At 47.6% G+C, this 15,000-nt stretch overlaps 1 protein-coding gene across 3 annotated transcripts in view; it reads left to right on the top strand.

The window, feature by feature from the left end:
* The window catches only part of LOC135815375 (dedicator of cytokinesis protein 2-like), a 52,760-nt gene that overhangs the window by 30,673 nt on the left and 7,087 nt on the right, over positions 1-15,000 (top strand). For 2 of the 3 annotated variants that reach the window (XM_065328661.1, XM_065328664.1), the window contains exons 35-55: positions 127-227; positions 875-933; positions 1,728-1,802; positions 1,970-2,046; positions 2,717-2,805; positions 3,229-3,330; positions 3,468-3,528; positions 3,852-3,983; positions 4,677-4,796; positions 5,200-5,289; positions 5,815-5,919; positions 6,435-6,521; positions 6,880-6,934; positions 7,279-7,360; positions 8,297-8,378; positions 11,386-11,472; positions 11,852-12,025; positions 12,419-12,502; positions 12,711-12,845; positions 13,141-13,244; positions 13,662-13,686. In XM_065328661.1, coding sequence (XP_065184733.1) covers positions 127-227; positions 875-933; positions 1,728-1,802; positions 1,970-2,046; positions 2,717-2,805; positions 3,229-3,330; positions 3,468-3,528; positions 3,852-3,983; positions 4,677-4,796; positions 5,200-5,289; positions 5,815-5,919; positions 6,435-6,521; positions 6,880-6,934; positions 7,279-7,360; positions 8,297-8,378; positions 11,386-11,472; positions 11,852-12,025; positions 12,419-12,502; positions 12,711-12,845; positions 13,141-13,244; positions 13,662-13,686 — 1,926 coding nt within the window. Of the gene's footprint in view, positions 1-126; positions 228-874; positions 934-1,727; positions 1,803-1,969; positions 2,047-2,716; positions 2,806-3,228; positions 3,331-3,467; positions 3,529-3,851; positions 3,984-4,676; positions 4,797-5,199; positions 5,290-5,814; positions 5,920-6,434; positions 6,522-6,879; positions 6,935-7,278; positions 7,361-8,296; positions 8,379-11,385; positions 11,473-11,851; positions 12,026-12,418; positions 12,503-12,710; positions 12,846-13,140; positions 13,245-13,661; positions 13,687-14,194; positions 14,339-15,000 lie in introns of all 3 variants that reach the window. The other variant, XM_065328663.1, reaches the window with a different exon arrangement.

The following is a 15,000-nucleotide window of genomic DNA, read 5'->3' as shown; positions in this document are numbered from 1 at the left end:
AGATGGTCATTTCAGAACAGACTTCTTCCAAAGGCACGGTTTGCACAGTACATGACTTGGGCATCTTTTGTCGGTTGCCTTTCTAATGCCGTCGTGTACCCTTTACTTCTGTGTTTGGCCCTGCAGCTGTGGAAATTGTATTTCGACGTCTGCATAGCGTTTGTGACCCAAGGAGCACTGCAGCTGGAGACCTTCACCGCATCCAAGCGCAACAAGCAGATGGCAGTGTAAGCTGCCGGTATTTGCTGTCTTCTTATTCTATAGTTCTCTCTCTCTCTCTCTCTCTCTCTCTCTTCTCTCTCTCTTTCTCTCTTTCTCTCTTTCTCTCTCGCACACAAACGAAACGCCCAGCCGCACACAAACTCGCTCCTTGCCCTGACGTCCTATAGTTATCTATAGACGATGGGTAATTCTGATAGAACAATAGTTCACACAACCTCATCACTACGGGGTTTGGGTCTGGCCACCATCCGCATCCTCTTGGTCAGGGTACTGTACACCTTAAACATCGATTGAGACTGAGGAGGCGAGCAGTCTTATCTTCGCTTCGGCTGTGGCGAGAATATCGTACCTCGAAGATAGCAACTGAATACACTAACTGGTGTTCACTGTCGTGTGTGTGTGTGCGCGCGCGCGTGTGTGTGTGTGTGTGTGTGTGTGTGCATGCATGCATGCATGCATGCATGTGTGCGTGTGTGCATGCGTGTGTGCATGTGTGTGTGTGTGCATGCGTGCGCATGTGTGTGTGTGTGTGTGCATGCGTGCGTGCGTGTGTGTGTATGTGTGCATGTGGGTGTGTTGGTGTATGGGTATGTGGGTGTGCATACGTGCACATGTATGTGTTTATGTATGTACTGTCCTGTTCGTTTTGCAGCTACGGTGACTTGCGTCTGCACATCAGTCAACGTGTGCTGTCCATGTGGAACAGTTTGGGTACGCACTACATGTATATACATTACGCAAGCCTTGCCTGATAGTCATCCAACCTGCCGGCATGCTTATCATGCTGGTTATTATCACCCTCGCCTCCTTTGATTGGCTTTGACCATGAGTGTGTGCATAATAATAACAATGCTTGGCTTTCTTGATTTACATAGCATATTGCTGTAGTATTCGTGGGTAGTTTTTTTTGTATTGTACTGTACAGTTTATGTTGATCACTGCTGGCAAGTGTACGGTTATGACACGGTTGTACAGTAACACTTCTCTCATTTAGACTCCCCGGATTCGGGCACTCCTGTCTACTGGGCGCCCTCCCGAACCCTCTGAGTCACGAAAATGACGTTTCAACGAAAGCCAGTGTTGTAGTACGTTATTTTGTGTACGTCGTGTGTACGTCATGTTGGTGCATGCGCGTGTTGCTGTGGTGTGAAAAGCAGTCTTCGTCTTGAGTTCATCATGTCTTCGTCTTGAGTTCGTCATGTATATTTGTGGTTCCGTCGTCTTGTCACAAATATAGTCTTCTAAATGTAGTTATCGTCGTCCCTTTGTACAAGTGTGGAGATGGCACGGGACTGGGAGCAGGTAGAGAAAAGCGAGTTACAACACCAGCTTCAAAATATTGCTCCAATTTGATTGGCATAAAAACTGTTTACTAGCATGCAAACAGTATGTGCATGTATATTCTGAGCTGTGGACAGTGCTGGGTTCCAGTGTGCCCGAATAGTGGAAGCTCTATTGTACTGGCCATGCATGAACTATGCTCTGTTGGTTTCATTGTTCTCCAGCAACTGAACAGAAGCAGCTGTTCCTGCCATGGATCGTCGGTCCCTTCATGGACATGTCACTGATCCGCGAGCATGGTACGTGTGTGCCTGTCTTCTCCACCTCTCTCTCACACACGCATGTGCGCGCGCACGCGCGCACATACACACACACAGCCATCGAATGACCTTGGCATTTCTGGTGTTGCTGCTGCTGGCTATGTTCTGATTGCTTGGCTGCCGTTGCTGTCGTGTTGTTTGTGCAGAGATTCGCTGTGGAACTATTCCCGTCTTCTACGACTTGATGGTGTGTGAGTTTGTGCAGACCGGAGACTATCGGCAGGTAAGAACACCCCCCCCCCCCCCCCCCCCGCACTCTCCCTGCATTGTCCCTGCACTGCCCCTGCATTGTCCCTGCATTGTCCCGGCATTGTCCCTGCACTGCCCCTGCACTCTCCCTGCACTGCCCCTGCACTGCCCCTGCATTGTCCCTGCACTCTCCCTGCATTTCCGACATGTGCCAGTCACATATGGCTGCATGCACCTGCACATCCCGGGTATCTTATATTGTTGGAAGTGGAATTCAGGTCGGGGGGGGGGGGGGGGCACCGTTTGGTTTGTCCACATGCCAGCAGCTAGACAGACTTCCAAGGATCCTCAGAGAACTGTCCACCCTGCCTCCAAAAATTTTCAGGCAGAAATAGGAATTGGCACCCACTCCGGCTATATACCAAGCCAGGGAGTGTTCTTAGCAACATGTGGCAAACCCTGGTACAGTGCTTGCCTGCTTGTGCATGTGTCCCAATACCTTATTGTGTGCGTGCATGCGTGTGTTGCTGCATGCACACTCGTGTGTGTGTGTGTGTGTGTGTGTGTGTGTGTGTGTGTGTGTGCGTGTGTGCGTGCGTGTGTGTTTGTGCGTGTGTGTGTGTGTTTGTGCGTGTGTGTGTGTGTTTTTGCGTGTGCATATGTGTGCATGTGTGTGTGTGCAATGTATGCATTTGTTTTCTCAGGTCTCAGCAGAGTGCATTGACAAGCTGGATGTGCATGTCAGTGGTGCTGGCAAAGGAGACGATGCATACATGGACTTGCTCTACCCTATGTAGGTGCCAATCATGCCTGCTGCATAACTAGCATAGCTACAGGACTGATGCTGCTGCTGCTGCTGGGTCACTGCTGGATCACTGCCACTGAGAGGCACTGCATCACCCATTTTCTAACTGTATGCTGTTGATCTACATTGCAGCTACTAGGATTGGTTTCATTCAATCTGTCATCATGTGGACAATGCATGTGAATTTATACTGTATTTTGGGGGGGGGGGGGGGCTGTTTGCTGCTTTTCTAGCCAGTTTGGGTAATCTGAGTATTGGACTGTGTTTGTCTGTCTGTCTGTCTGTCTGTCTGTCTGTGTGTGTGTGTGTGTGTGTGTGTGTGTGTGTGTGTGTGTGTGTCTGTGTCTGTGTGTGTCTGTGCGTTTGTTTGTCTGTGTTTGTGACTGTATTCTTTTTGCGTGTCGTCTGAAGTTTGAGCGGGCTTTGTAACAAGAACCGTGAGCTGATGCAAGCCGGCGCTCTTGAGTTTGTCGAGAACCTAACCCAGCTGCTTGGCCGACTGCTGGACTTCAGGTACATAATTATGTTGCAAGCATGTTCTCTGCTTGATACTCTATTATGCTTGAAGTGGTTTTGGTGCTTCAATTTTAGTGTGATTGATACATTGCTTTGGGTGTGCATGCATGCCTGTCTTTCTGCCACCTTTGCAGGAACCTTCAAGATGGTGATGAGTACAGCATCTCCAGGATGCAGACCATCTTCAACTTGCTGGTACGTGTCAGCATCTGCTCATGTTATGTGAAACGCTATTCACTTCTCCTTTTCTGTGGTCTTCCCATGGCAATGATGGGGACAGTTTAGTATCGGTAGAGTCGTGGTAAAGTCCAGCATGTTTTGGGGGGGGGGGGGCTTTAGTTGGTATACCATAGGTAGCCAGCCAAATAGTCTCTTACCAACTCCACTGTAGTTTCTCCTTGATATTAATTAGTGAACCCAATTGTGAGGAAAGGTGTTGCAACAAGCTAACTGTGTGTGTGTGTGTGTGCGTGCGTGCATGTATCTGTGTTCGTGTTTGCTGGTTATAATCTTCTCAGCAATACTACCAAGAAACGGAGCGTGAGGAGATGGTCATCCGCTACATCTACAAGCTGTCGTCGCTGCACTTGCAGGCACAGAACTACAGCGAGGCCGCCTTCTCCCTGCTACTGCACACCAGCATTCTGAAGGTAATCATGGTTATGTGCATGTCTGCTTGCCTGTCTGCCCACCCTCCTGCTCTACAGCTAGCGAAATCCGGCCAAAAATTGTTTGGGGAAAAGCCCTATGGAATTAGGTTTCTACGGAAAGCTCGGGGCTTCTGTAGTTCGTATGTAAAATTTATGCTAAATCGGAGAAGTGTTTTGTAAAGAGAGTTATGGCTGGTGCAAAGAGCGCGGCTTTGTGTGTTTGTGCCGTGAAGATAGTGAGTGTGTGGGAACGCAAACATGTGGCAGCCGGCACTCAGAGGATAAGTGGCAAGGCAGCAGCAGCAGCACGCATGTGTGTAGTCTCAATAGCGTATGAGTTTACCTTCATGCATTTTGGTGGAGAATTGTTCTGTGTTGCGCACACACTTTGCCCAAAGAATGCAGCAGGAACACCACCACATACCGAAAGGTATTGGAGAGATTTCACGCACCGTTACACTTGGCGTAGCGTGAAATTCCGCTTCGGAGATGGCGCTCAGGCGTCGGATTTGAACATGAGCTGCGGATGAGTCAGAAGATGGTGAAGAGGCTGAAGAAAGAGCTGCAGGCTCTTGCTAGGAGTCAAGCACTCACTATTTGATAATGTCATTGGTATGGTGACGACGAAGTACATAAGGACTACATGTATTCGTAACCTTGGCTTGTGTGATTGATTTCCCTTCTGCTTCGCAGTGGGAAGACTTGCCTGTGTCCGCTCATGGAGAGTTCCCATCGTACGCCAAGGCACGCAGCGAGTATGAACTGAAGGAGCTCATCTTCAAAGACATCATTGAGTACTTTGACAAGGGCAAGGTAACCGCTGTGTGAAGTCACCTGTGACTGAGATGAGGAATGAACATGTATGTGTGTTTGTTTCTTTACCGTTCCAAGTCATGGTACAACATTGCTTGGCCGAAACGAGACATCAGATGTTCTATAGGAGGAAAACAAGTGCTGGTGCCACCATACCATGACCAGTAGGCAAACACACACACACACACACACACACACACACACACACACACACACACACACACACACACACACACACACACGCACACGCGCACACACTCCACTCTCTGCTTCTTCTCTTGTCTTTCCTCTCTCTTTCCATCAGCAATAGGCTTCACAATGTGCGTAGCAGTATAAGCTCTTGCCTTCAAAGTATTTCTGAAATCTCATGTTTCATGTGCTGATGTTCATTGTGTTGCTGTAGCTGTGGGAGTGTGCCATTCCACTGTGTAAAGAGCTAGCACTGCAATGCGAGATGATCACGTTTGACTACGAGCAGCTAAGCGGAATCCATGTAAGTCTTATTGTGTGTGTGTGTGTGTGTGTGTTTGTTTGTTGTGTGTGTGTGTGTGTGTGTGTGTGTGTGTGTGTGTGTGTGTGTGTGTGTGTGTGTGTGTGTGTGTGTGTGTGTGTGTGTGTGTGTGTGTGTGTGTGTGTGTGTGTGTGTGTGTGTGTGTGTGTGTGTGTGTGTGTGTGTGTGTGCGTGCGTGCGTGTGCATGTGTGGTGGTGAGGAATGAGGGGGGGGGAGGCATACTCCAATCTACAGTCATACTTGTGGAACAGCCTGACAGGAGCAGTGTACAGGAGATAGCTGAATTAGTTTGCTTGTCATTGTTTGTTTAGCTCATGCTGGTGATCATACCAGAAAAGCAAGTGCTCGTGTGAATGTAGGCTTGTTCTTCTGGGGTTGTATCATGCAGTTTCCCAACTGGGTAGATTTTGTAGATGGCTAAGTAGCAACAATAGTAGGTATGTTTTGGATTTTGCTCATGTATGTGAAGGTTTGACTGAGAATCTGTTGTGTATGCATGCGTGCAGAAAACCATCTCCAAGCTGTACCATGACATCATGCACTCGGTGCGCGGCAAGGCGGAGTACTACAGAGTCGGATTCTACGGCACTCTCTTTCCGCCGTTCTTGCGGGTAAGGCTCCAGTGGTGGTAGCATGGGCTCTAGTCTCTGGGGATGCTATTTCCAGTCGAATAACCCTGGATAAGGGGACCACGTGGTCACAGAGGCCACATTTTGAAGGTCCCTTGAGCAGTCGTCTTAGACAGGTTTCACTGTAAATTGATTGTGTCCTGGCACTGCCAGTGTGGGAAATGGAGAGGCATGAACACGGGTAGGGATTTACTCACCCCGTCCACCGATATCACCGATAGGATAGCTGCATTGAACACCTTGATGTTTGAGGGTGGTGACGTTCCTAACGATGCAGAAAGGTTAGTTAGCCTGACTGATTTCCACTCCTAGCCGTGAACGTATTTTAGCCATGAGTTTGCGTTTGTACTATCATCTTCTTTAGATAACACTATTTTTGGTCTACATAATATTAGGCTATTTCGACAACAGCTTCTGTTCCAGTGTAGAAGAGGTGTGCTGATAGTGTGTCTTTCAGGTCTGCTTGTCGTTCTTCTTTCTTTCCATGCTGCGCACAGAACAAGCAGTTCATCTTCCGCGGCAAAGACTTTGAGCGTCTGGGAGAGTTCAACCAGATGTTGCTGAGCCACTTCCCAAAAGCGCAGGTGAGCACTATGACTCTGCTGATCTGACTGCCCTGGCTGCTTTCCATGTACCAATGTAGTTCTCAGCGATGATACTCAACCAAATGGCTACCGCATTTTCCCGAATATAACAGTTGAAGTCGCACCTTTTCACACTAGAATTCAAGGTCAAAAAGGGATTGTGACTTACGATCGAACACGACTTACTACTGAAGTGGATATGTCGAAAAAATATGGTTCAAACCTGAAAATGGGTGTGCGATTTATAATCTGGGAAATACGGTATGCCTGTTTTCTAACCCGTTCTGTTAGCCAGCTACACTGGGTTGTCTCAACTTGTCTGTTAACTTCGTTGTGTTGCTGTTGCTTGTTTCGCTAGCTGATCACGTTCAACACACCACCTGGCGAGGAATACAATACCATCGAAGGAATGCGTATCCTCCTCCACTCCTGGCAGCTTAGACTCGTGTTATTTTGTGTGCCACTACAACCTGCCATTTAGCGCATTTTTGTTGAACGCTGCCACCATTTTCTCTTCCTTGTACTATTTGCATACTGCGTGGTAGCGTATGCAGTGCATGTTCTCTGACAAGCAAGTCCACTTGTCTCCCAGAGTATGAAGTGAACCCACCTGGCAAGAGCGTATCAGAGGCAATGATGACGGCTGAAACTTGTCCACTTTCCTAGCCCCACTACGTCATACTACTACCACTGCGCGGTGCATTGTGTTTGCGTTTGTGTTGTACACCCTTGACCGGTACTGAATCCTGGGTTTCAGACATGCAAGTGTCCAAGGTGGAGCCCATTGCTGATGACGTGGACAAGTTTGCTGGCATGAGCGTGGCCAGCTCCATCATTGAGTAGGTTTTACTCTGCTTCTTTCTTTGGGTGCGTTCTTTTTTTCTCTAGCTTCTCGGAGAAAGCTCTCCTGGAAGTCGGAAGAAACTGGGATAATTTAGGAACGGGTGTCGAAGAATCGGAGATTTTTGCGTATGTGAAGCACCATAGGGGCCGCGATCTTGATTTACACGAATGTGGTACGCACTGTGCATATGCGAAAAGGGAATGTCGTACACTCGTGATCAACGCATGGCTTTTAGCCGTAGTTCGCATGCGCTGACCCCAAAACGCGGGAATCTCCAAGTTTCAACCACCTCTGAAGTTCGGAGAGCTTGGAGAGCTTTGGAGAGTCTCCTAAAATTCAGAGAGGATATAGGAACACTTCTCGCACTTTTCTGAGAGGATTTAAGAACGCACCCGTATTCTTTTTTTTACGTACATGTACAGGTGCCTGGTGGATATCTCAATATTTTACGTTTGTTGGGTGTGTGTGTGGGTGATGTGAGAGAGAAACCGTGACATGCTAAGCGTATGCAGTATTACTAATAGCACAACTGTTGTTTTAAATCTCCCACCCTGATGAATAGAGCTGTAGCACAGAATATCACATGACCATACAGGACAGCCATGTTGGTTCCAACTCCACTCAACCCCTGCATCTGTGGGGCACATGATGTCGGTCATGAATCACTGTCCAAATTTGACAATACTTCGTTGGGTGGAGGTGCATCTCCATGTACGCATCCTACCTAGATTTCGTGTTCTACGTAAAGTCACACGTTTGTGAGTTCTCGAAAGAACAACGCGAAAGAGCAAGATCATCCGCAAAAATCGGCACCTGAAGTTTCGATCACATACTCGTACAATCGAAAGCCTGAGGCTGGTAATAGAGGGTCAAAGGGTACTTGATGTTGTGTGTGATAGCCCATTTTGTACTGCACACTCTTTCTGTATAGCTACTATGCTGCCAACAACATCAGTCACTTCGTCTTGAACCGACCCGTGCGCCGCGGCCCCAAGTCAGCCGGAGAGTTTGCGGTGAGTGGCTGCATGTACATGTACATAATACTAATAGTCCACAGTTGGCATATGTAGTGACTACATAAGGGACCTCTTGATTGAGCCTGCACAAAGCGAAAGCCTGTGTTATGGACTCAGAGTACGCTTTTGAGATGTTATGCCGACTGTTTTCGGGATTATTTTAGAAATCTAATAAAAAAACTTGGATTGAAATTATCTTGAGAGAAAATGAAGCTACCTACATGTTTTTACATCTGGGTGGAAGACACTAGGGAAGTTTCGCTCTGCGGAATTACGTATGAAAATAACGTAGAAACTGCACGTCATTTTCATACGTAAAAATCAGCGCTGTTGGGATTCGCGCTACGTGATTTCTCCACGACTGCTAAGCATGCCTTGTTGCTTTGGAGACACGTTGGCTGCATGCCCCACCGCATGCACCACGAACTGAAGCAGCGTATTCCATTATATTTTGCACGTGATGTACGGTGTGTGTACCTTGTGTTTTGCGCGGCTTGAACGTTGCCATGGGTAAATCCGGAAAATGCGAAAAGTATTTCAAAAAGTCCGACGGAGGACCCAACGTAGGAAAGAGCTTTCCTTCGGAGAGATTTACGTATGAAAGTTGCCCTCGCTCCCCGGCGCGTACGACATACAGATTTTCATACGTAATTTCGTAGAGCGAAGCCTCCGTAATACGAAAGCAAAACACCAGAAGTGCGAATAAGATTGTAAAGCCGCCATAAGCATGGCTACAGAGTCAAGAACGCCTCGAATGTGCTGAGGGTACGAGGGAAACAGATTGCGAGCATTATGTGCATGCTGCTAACACTCAAGACTGGCCCACAGAACCAAGAGAAGCGCACCCCCTTCATACTCTCCATATCAAACGTCTTATCACGACCATACACAGGGTAGGTGAGCAGATCCATGAAATGAAATTTGGCGACGCACTCAAAATCCTTCGTCCAGAGTGAAATGTCCTGGAGCCTTGGCAGCTCAGCCAGTCGACTGCGAACTGCGTCCGTAATATAGGAAAGTCGAGCTGTGTCTGACTGGCCCTGTCGCCGACTGGCATCACTCTTCGCCATGCTTCGCCGTTGCTCCACGGTGTCCTTCTTCCTTACTGCTCCTGTGAGCCGCACGTAGAGCTCCTGGACGATGCACTTTAGATCAGCAATATTCGGAGCAACGAGAGACCTTTCTTGATTGGGTACAGTCAGTATCCCTGTTGAAAAATGATGTCCTCTGGCTACAACACTATGCTAACACAGAACCAAACCAAGGCATTGCAGACTTGCAATAATATCTCAAGGTGGCCCATCGTCACATGCATGTAGCTTCGCAGCTAGCGCAATACGTTATCTCAAGGTGGCTCATTGTCACATGCATGTTGCTTCGCAGCTAGTGCAATACGTTATCTCAAGGTGGCTCATTGTCACATGCATGTAGCTTCGTAGCTAGTGCAATACGTTATCTCAAGGTGGCTCATTGTCACATGCATGTAGCTTCGCAGCTAGTGCAATACGCTATCTCAAGGTGGCTCACTGTCACATGCATGTAGCTTCGCAGCTAGTGCAATACGCTATCTCAAGGTGGCTCATTGTCACATGCATGTAGCTTCGCAGCTAGTGGTGTTCGTGTAGTACAGTGCATGCCTTATTTTCGGGAACTTTTTCGGACCATCAAACTGCTCGAGTGACTTTCGAGATCCCTTGGCATGAGTATGTGAGCAGGTCCATGAAGTGATCCCTTGGCATGAGTATGTGAGCAGGTCCATGAAGTGATCCCTTGGCATGAGTATGTGAGCAGGTCCGTGAAGTGACATTTAGCAATGCACTCATGATACTTTGTCCAGAATGAAATGTCCTGGAACTTTGGCAGCTCAGTTTGATATTTGGGAAGTCTATCTATCCTCGAGTCATTCGTGATATTTGCCTGCAAATAAATTTCCAGCCTGGCCAACCACTTTTCCCACCGTGGTCCCACGGACTCCGCCGGTTCCAGAGAAAATGCTGCCAAAGACTTCGCCGTCTCCGACATTATTCCGCGTGAATACTACTGATCTTCGTCGCCACTTTGATATTTGGGAAGTTGCAATCACGTACTGACAAAACTCCAAAGTGTTCATGGCAAGGAATAATATAAGAACCACCCTCAGGAAGCAGCATGCTCGATATGTGATCATGCGTGTGTGCCGAATACCAGAGCATGACGTAAGCTGCGCACACCACACGTAAGCCAGATGCACGCGGTTGGGTGCATACTTGTATATAGGATGAGCGTACGTAACAATACAACAGCTGTGTCCAAACACTACACTCAGCAAGCCGAGTACGAACTGTGTCCGTAATATAAGAATCACTTCCATCAAATAAAAAACAGCAGGAAGCTTAGATTATCCGCTACTCTGTGCTGTACGCAGCAGCATTGCACGTGACTATAGTACTAAACTTTTGACAAAATATAATTTCACCGAAGGCTGCGCATAACAGGGAAACCCCCATACTCGAATGTTATGGGGTCATGCGATTCATAGTAAGACAGGTTTTCACGTGCGCAGGCTCCAATAATGCTGATTCAGAATAATATTTATACTTTACAATGGGACCTACCGTACTCGCGCGATTAGAGCCCTCTCTTGGATGGTGCCCCCCCCCCCCCCCTCCTCCTCTGCCTTCTTTGTTTTATGGTGGATGGCATAAATGTACCAGCATTGAAAAAATAGTGCCCTCTCTTGAATAGTGCCCCATCTGTGATGGACTTTTAAAAAAAGTGCCCTAGGAGTAATAATCGTGCGAGTACGGTAGTGCCATTGTGTGAATGTGGCACTAATGTGACTCTCACTGCTCCTGCCACTGGCTGGTGTGCTTTGTGTACGAGCAGGTCATAATAATAATTAGTATTATTACTTCAAGTACTTTATTAGTATGTGCGCATCCAAGCTGATCATGTTCCTGGCCCTTTGTGCGTGTATGTCTGGCTGTCTGGCTGTTTGGCCAACATTCCCGCTGTGTTCTTGCAGACAATGTGGGTGGAGAGGACCGTGTACATGACGGCATCTCGCCTGCCTGGCATGCTGCGCTGGTGCGAGGTTGTCGACGAGAAGCGAGTAAGCAACACCAGCCTGGGAATAGCATTGAATGACCAGTGTTGTGTGCTCCTCTACTGGAACTAAGCAGCGACGGCAGCTGTCTCCATGGCCGTGTTATATTCACCTGACTGTGCACGGTGACGTGTACAGTGGCCTGCGCTGTTGAAACGGTGGCATACTCTTAAGTAGAGGCTGCTAGTAGCATTAGTTGTTAAATTGAACAAAAGAGGATGCCATGGCAAAACTATCCTTACTGTTGTAACATCCAGTTCTGTACCTTTTAGAGGACTGCTGTACTACATGTACCTCAAGACTCTAACTTAGTGTAAGAAGAGTCACTAAACGCATTCTGTCACTGTATTGGGGTGGGCGTGCATGGTTGTTGTCTGCACTGCAGCTTGAGATCTCTCCTATTGAGAATGCCTTGGAGACGATGGTCAGCAAGAACAAGGAGCTGCGTGCACTGTCACTGCGTGCTCAGAAGAACCCGGCACAGCTCAACCCACTCAGCATGGCTCTGAATGGCGTCCTGGATGCCGCTGTCCAGGGTGGCCTGGCCAACTATGAAAACGTACGTCCCCGTGCGAGTGTGTGTGTGTGTGTCACTGTGCATGTATGTGCATGTGTGTGTCTGTCTGTCTGTCTGTCTGTCTGTCTGTCTGTCTGTCTGTCTGTGCATGTGTACGTGCGACTGTTTGGGTATCTGCACATTGATGGGACGTTTGTGTACTCTTTTCCTGCTGGGAGGTGTGCTTGTGGGACGAACATAGAGATAACATAGAGATAACATCGAGATAACAGTGTTTCCCGTATCCTGTGTACTGTTTGTTATGCTTCCCTAAGTGAGGTATTGGCGTGTCTTACTTTACAGTTCAGTTCTGTAGTGTATAGTGTGCACTGTGTATCACTGTGTGTCTGTGTGTCATTGTGCTGTGCTCTGCGTGTATGTGCTTGGTTGGTACAGCTGTTCTTCACGGAGGAGTATGCCCGCGAGCATCCGGAGCACATTCTGATCATTGACGAGATCAAGGACTTGATCAAGGAACAGGTTAGTGTGGCCGTTGCAATGTTGTCTACACCATGCTTATGCGGTGGTCTTGCTCTTCGGCATGCCTCGTCTTGCTGATCAGATGGTACCTTGTTTGAGGAGTCATCCCATCTTTGACGGTAGATCTTTGGTGCGTGTCATTGCTGCATGCTCCTGTGGCTTGTGACAATGACTGTGTGTGATTGTGTCACTCTGTTCTAACTCTTAGGTCATTATCCTGGGTGAAGGTCTGGATGTGCATCAGAAGCTGGCTCCCGAAGCGCTCTCCCAGTTCCACAAGCGCATGGAGGAGTGCTACGAGCAGATGCGCTCCAAGTACTTGCCGCAGGCCGAACGTCGTGGTGTAAGTTTGCGAAACGCTGTGGCAGCACGACAATGTCAATGTTCTTCCTTGTTTGAACTGCAGTGCATGATGTACAGTTACAGAGAAGGGAACTAAAGTCTATTGCTGTAATACATAAAACTCCGAGTAACAGCATTAATACTTTTGTTCTCCAGTTCCGTCTTGTCCTGTTGCTGGATCAGTGACATTATAATTATCTCACTGCTGCAGTCAACAATGTGTGGTGTAGATGTGTGTCTTTTCCGGAGCACTAATGCCGCAACTATTGTGTTTGTCTTTCTCCCCATTGCTTCAGCAACCAACCAGTGCATCTTCATCAAGTGGCTCCAGAACACCGGAAAGGTCACGTGCTACAATGTCGATTGCAGGTACTCCAACATCGCAATCTATCACCTCTGGGTAAGTGCCTCTGTACCTGGCTACTGTTGCTGATGTGTAGTGACAGAGCATGTACAGAATCTCTAACACCTGCCTAACGAATGTAATACCACTTCGAAACATGTGCACGTGGTGCACAACAAACTTCTTTTACACCTAGCTATCTGGAATTTGAACATTTTCTTTTTATTGGTGCAAGCTGAGTAGCAAAATATTATATTTAGGGCCGAAGAAATCCGACCCCGCCCCGCACAAACGCTGTGCAGCGGCAACAATGAATACACTGGGGAACCCGCATGATGTGTACAATCATCTATGCACCTTGATGCTGTATGTGGGCAGGAACACTGCGAGGCTCTCTGTATTGTGTAAAGAGGGTCAAATTTCTGTGGCGAGTACTGTGTGTGCTGTGTGCTGTGTGTGTTTGTCCTACCGCAGATCTCCATCATCACGTCGGTCAATGGTAAGCCTTGTATTTCTATCCTGACTGCTCTATTCCCCCCCGTTCCTACTTGTACCACAACCTACACATCGCACTGCCTTACTCCTAGCAGTGATGATGGCAATGGCCATGATGCAGCTTGCCCTCCTCTGGTCTGGCTGCTCGTGCACTGACTCTGATGCCACTGTGTAAAGTAATGCTACTCTAACGTTTTGATCTACCTCACCGCTATGCTTGCTGATGTTTGTAAGTTTGCACGAGTGCGTGCGTGCGTGCGTGTGTGTGTGTGTGTATGCGTGTGTGTGTGTGTGTGTGCGTGCGTGCGTGCGTGTGTGTGTGAATACGCACACAGTATAACTGACTGACTTTGTAAAAATTCTAAAACATGTTCACTGATCCAGTAAATGCTAATCCTTACACTAGCTATTGATCTAGAGCTTCATCTTGAACATCTTTTTTTAAACGCTTGATGAAATAATTGAAATTGATAATGGTAATGATAATGGCCGCCTGTCCTGTTCACACACAGCACATGGATCTGCGACAGAGTGCTAGCGTAGGTGGCCCGGTGAAACGCGGCACTGGGCAAAGTCTCGGTGCCAACGCCGGTGCCAGGGCCGGTGATCGGCGCTCCGTGCAGCTGATGTCAGACTTTTCGCCCAGCGCTGCACAAGTAAGCTAAGTTAAGCGCGTGATCACACCACTGCGAACTGACTGACTGACTGCATTTGTCACGGTCTCTACTTGTTGTCCAATAATGTGATACAGTGCATAGTGTAATGTGTAGCGTAACTTTCGAAACTGAATCTGATCTGACTTGTTTCTTGACACATTTTAATGAGATTTAAAAATTTCTCTAACATGACTGAGGCGTATATTCTAAACCTGACTACCGTCACGTGTGATTGCTATGTAGTGACTAACAATAACCCTGATATATTCTTCATTTGGATAGATAATCCTCGGAATAAATGAATGAATTAACTAATGAACAAATGAATACAATGAATGAATGAACAAATGAATAAAATGAATGAATGAACAAATGAATTAATTTTAAAATGAAGTAATGAATGAATGAATGAATGAACACAGCCCCTAGGCGGTGATGCATGAGTGGGGGGGGGGGGGTGGCGTACCAACACTGGACACTACACTGTGCACAGCGCACGGCCAGAATAATCGTATCTGCATTCTAGCAGGCATTTGAGACCCACTGTGATTGTACAGGTCGTCACATGTGCTTAGACTAAGTTGTTAGTCAATGAGTCTGTGATCAAACCGTACCAGCTGCAGAGCATTGCTTGCAGTGCATCCTGCCATGCTCTGCTGACT

This window comes from Sycon ciliatum, chromosome 4, assembly GCF_964019385.1.
Source record: "Sycon ciliatum chromosome 4, ocSycCili1.1, whole genome shotgun sequence".
NCBI lineage: Eukaryota > Metazoa > Porifera > Calcarea > Leucosolenida > Sycettidae > Sycon > Sycon ciliatum.
The sequence above is the reverse complement of the archived record's forward strand: the minus strand, read 5'-3'. Positions and strand labels throughout refer to the sequence as shown.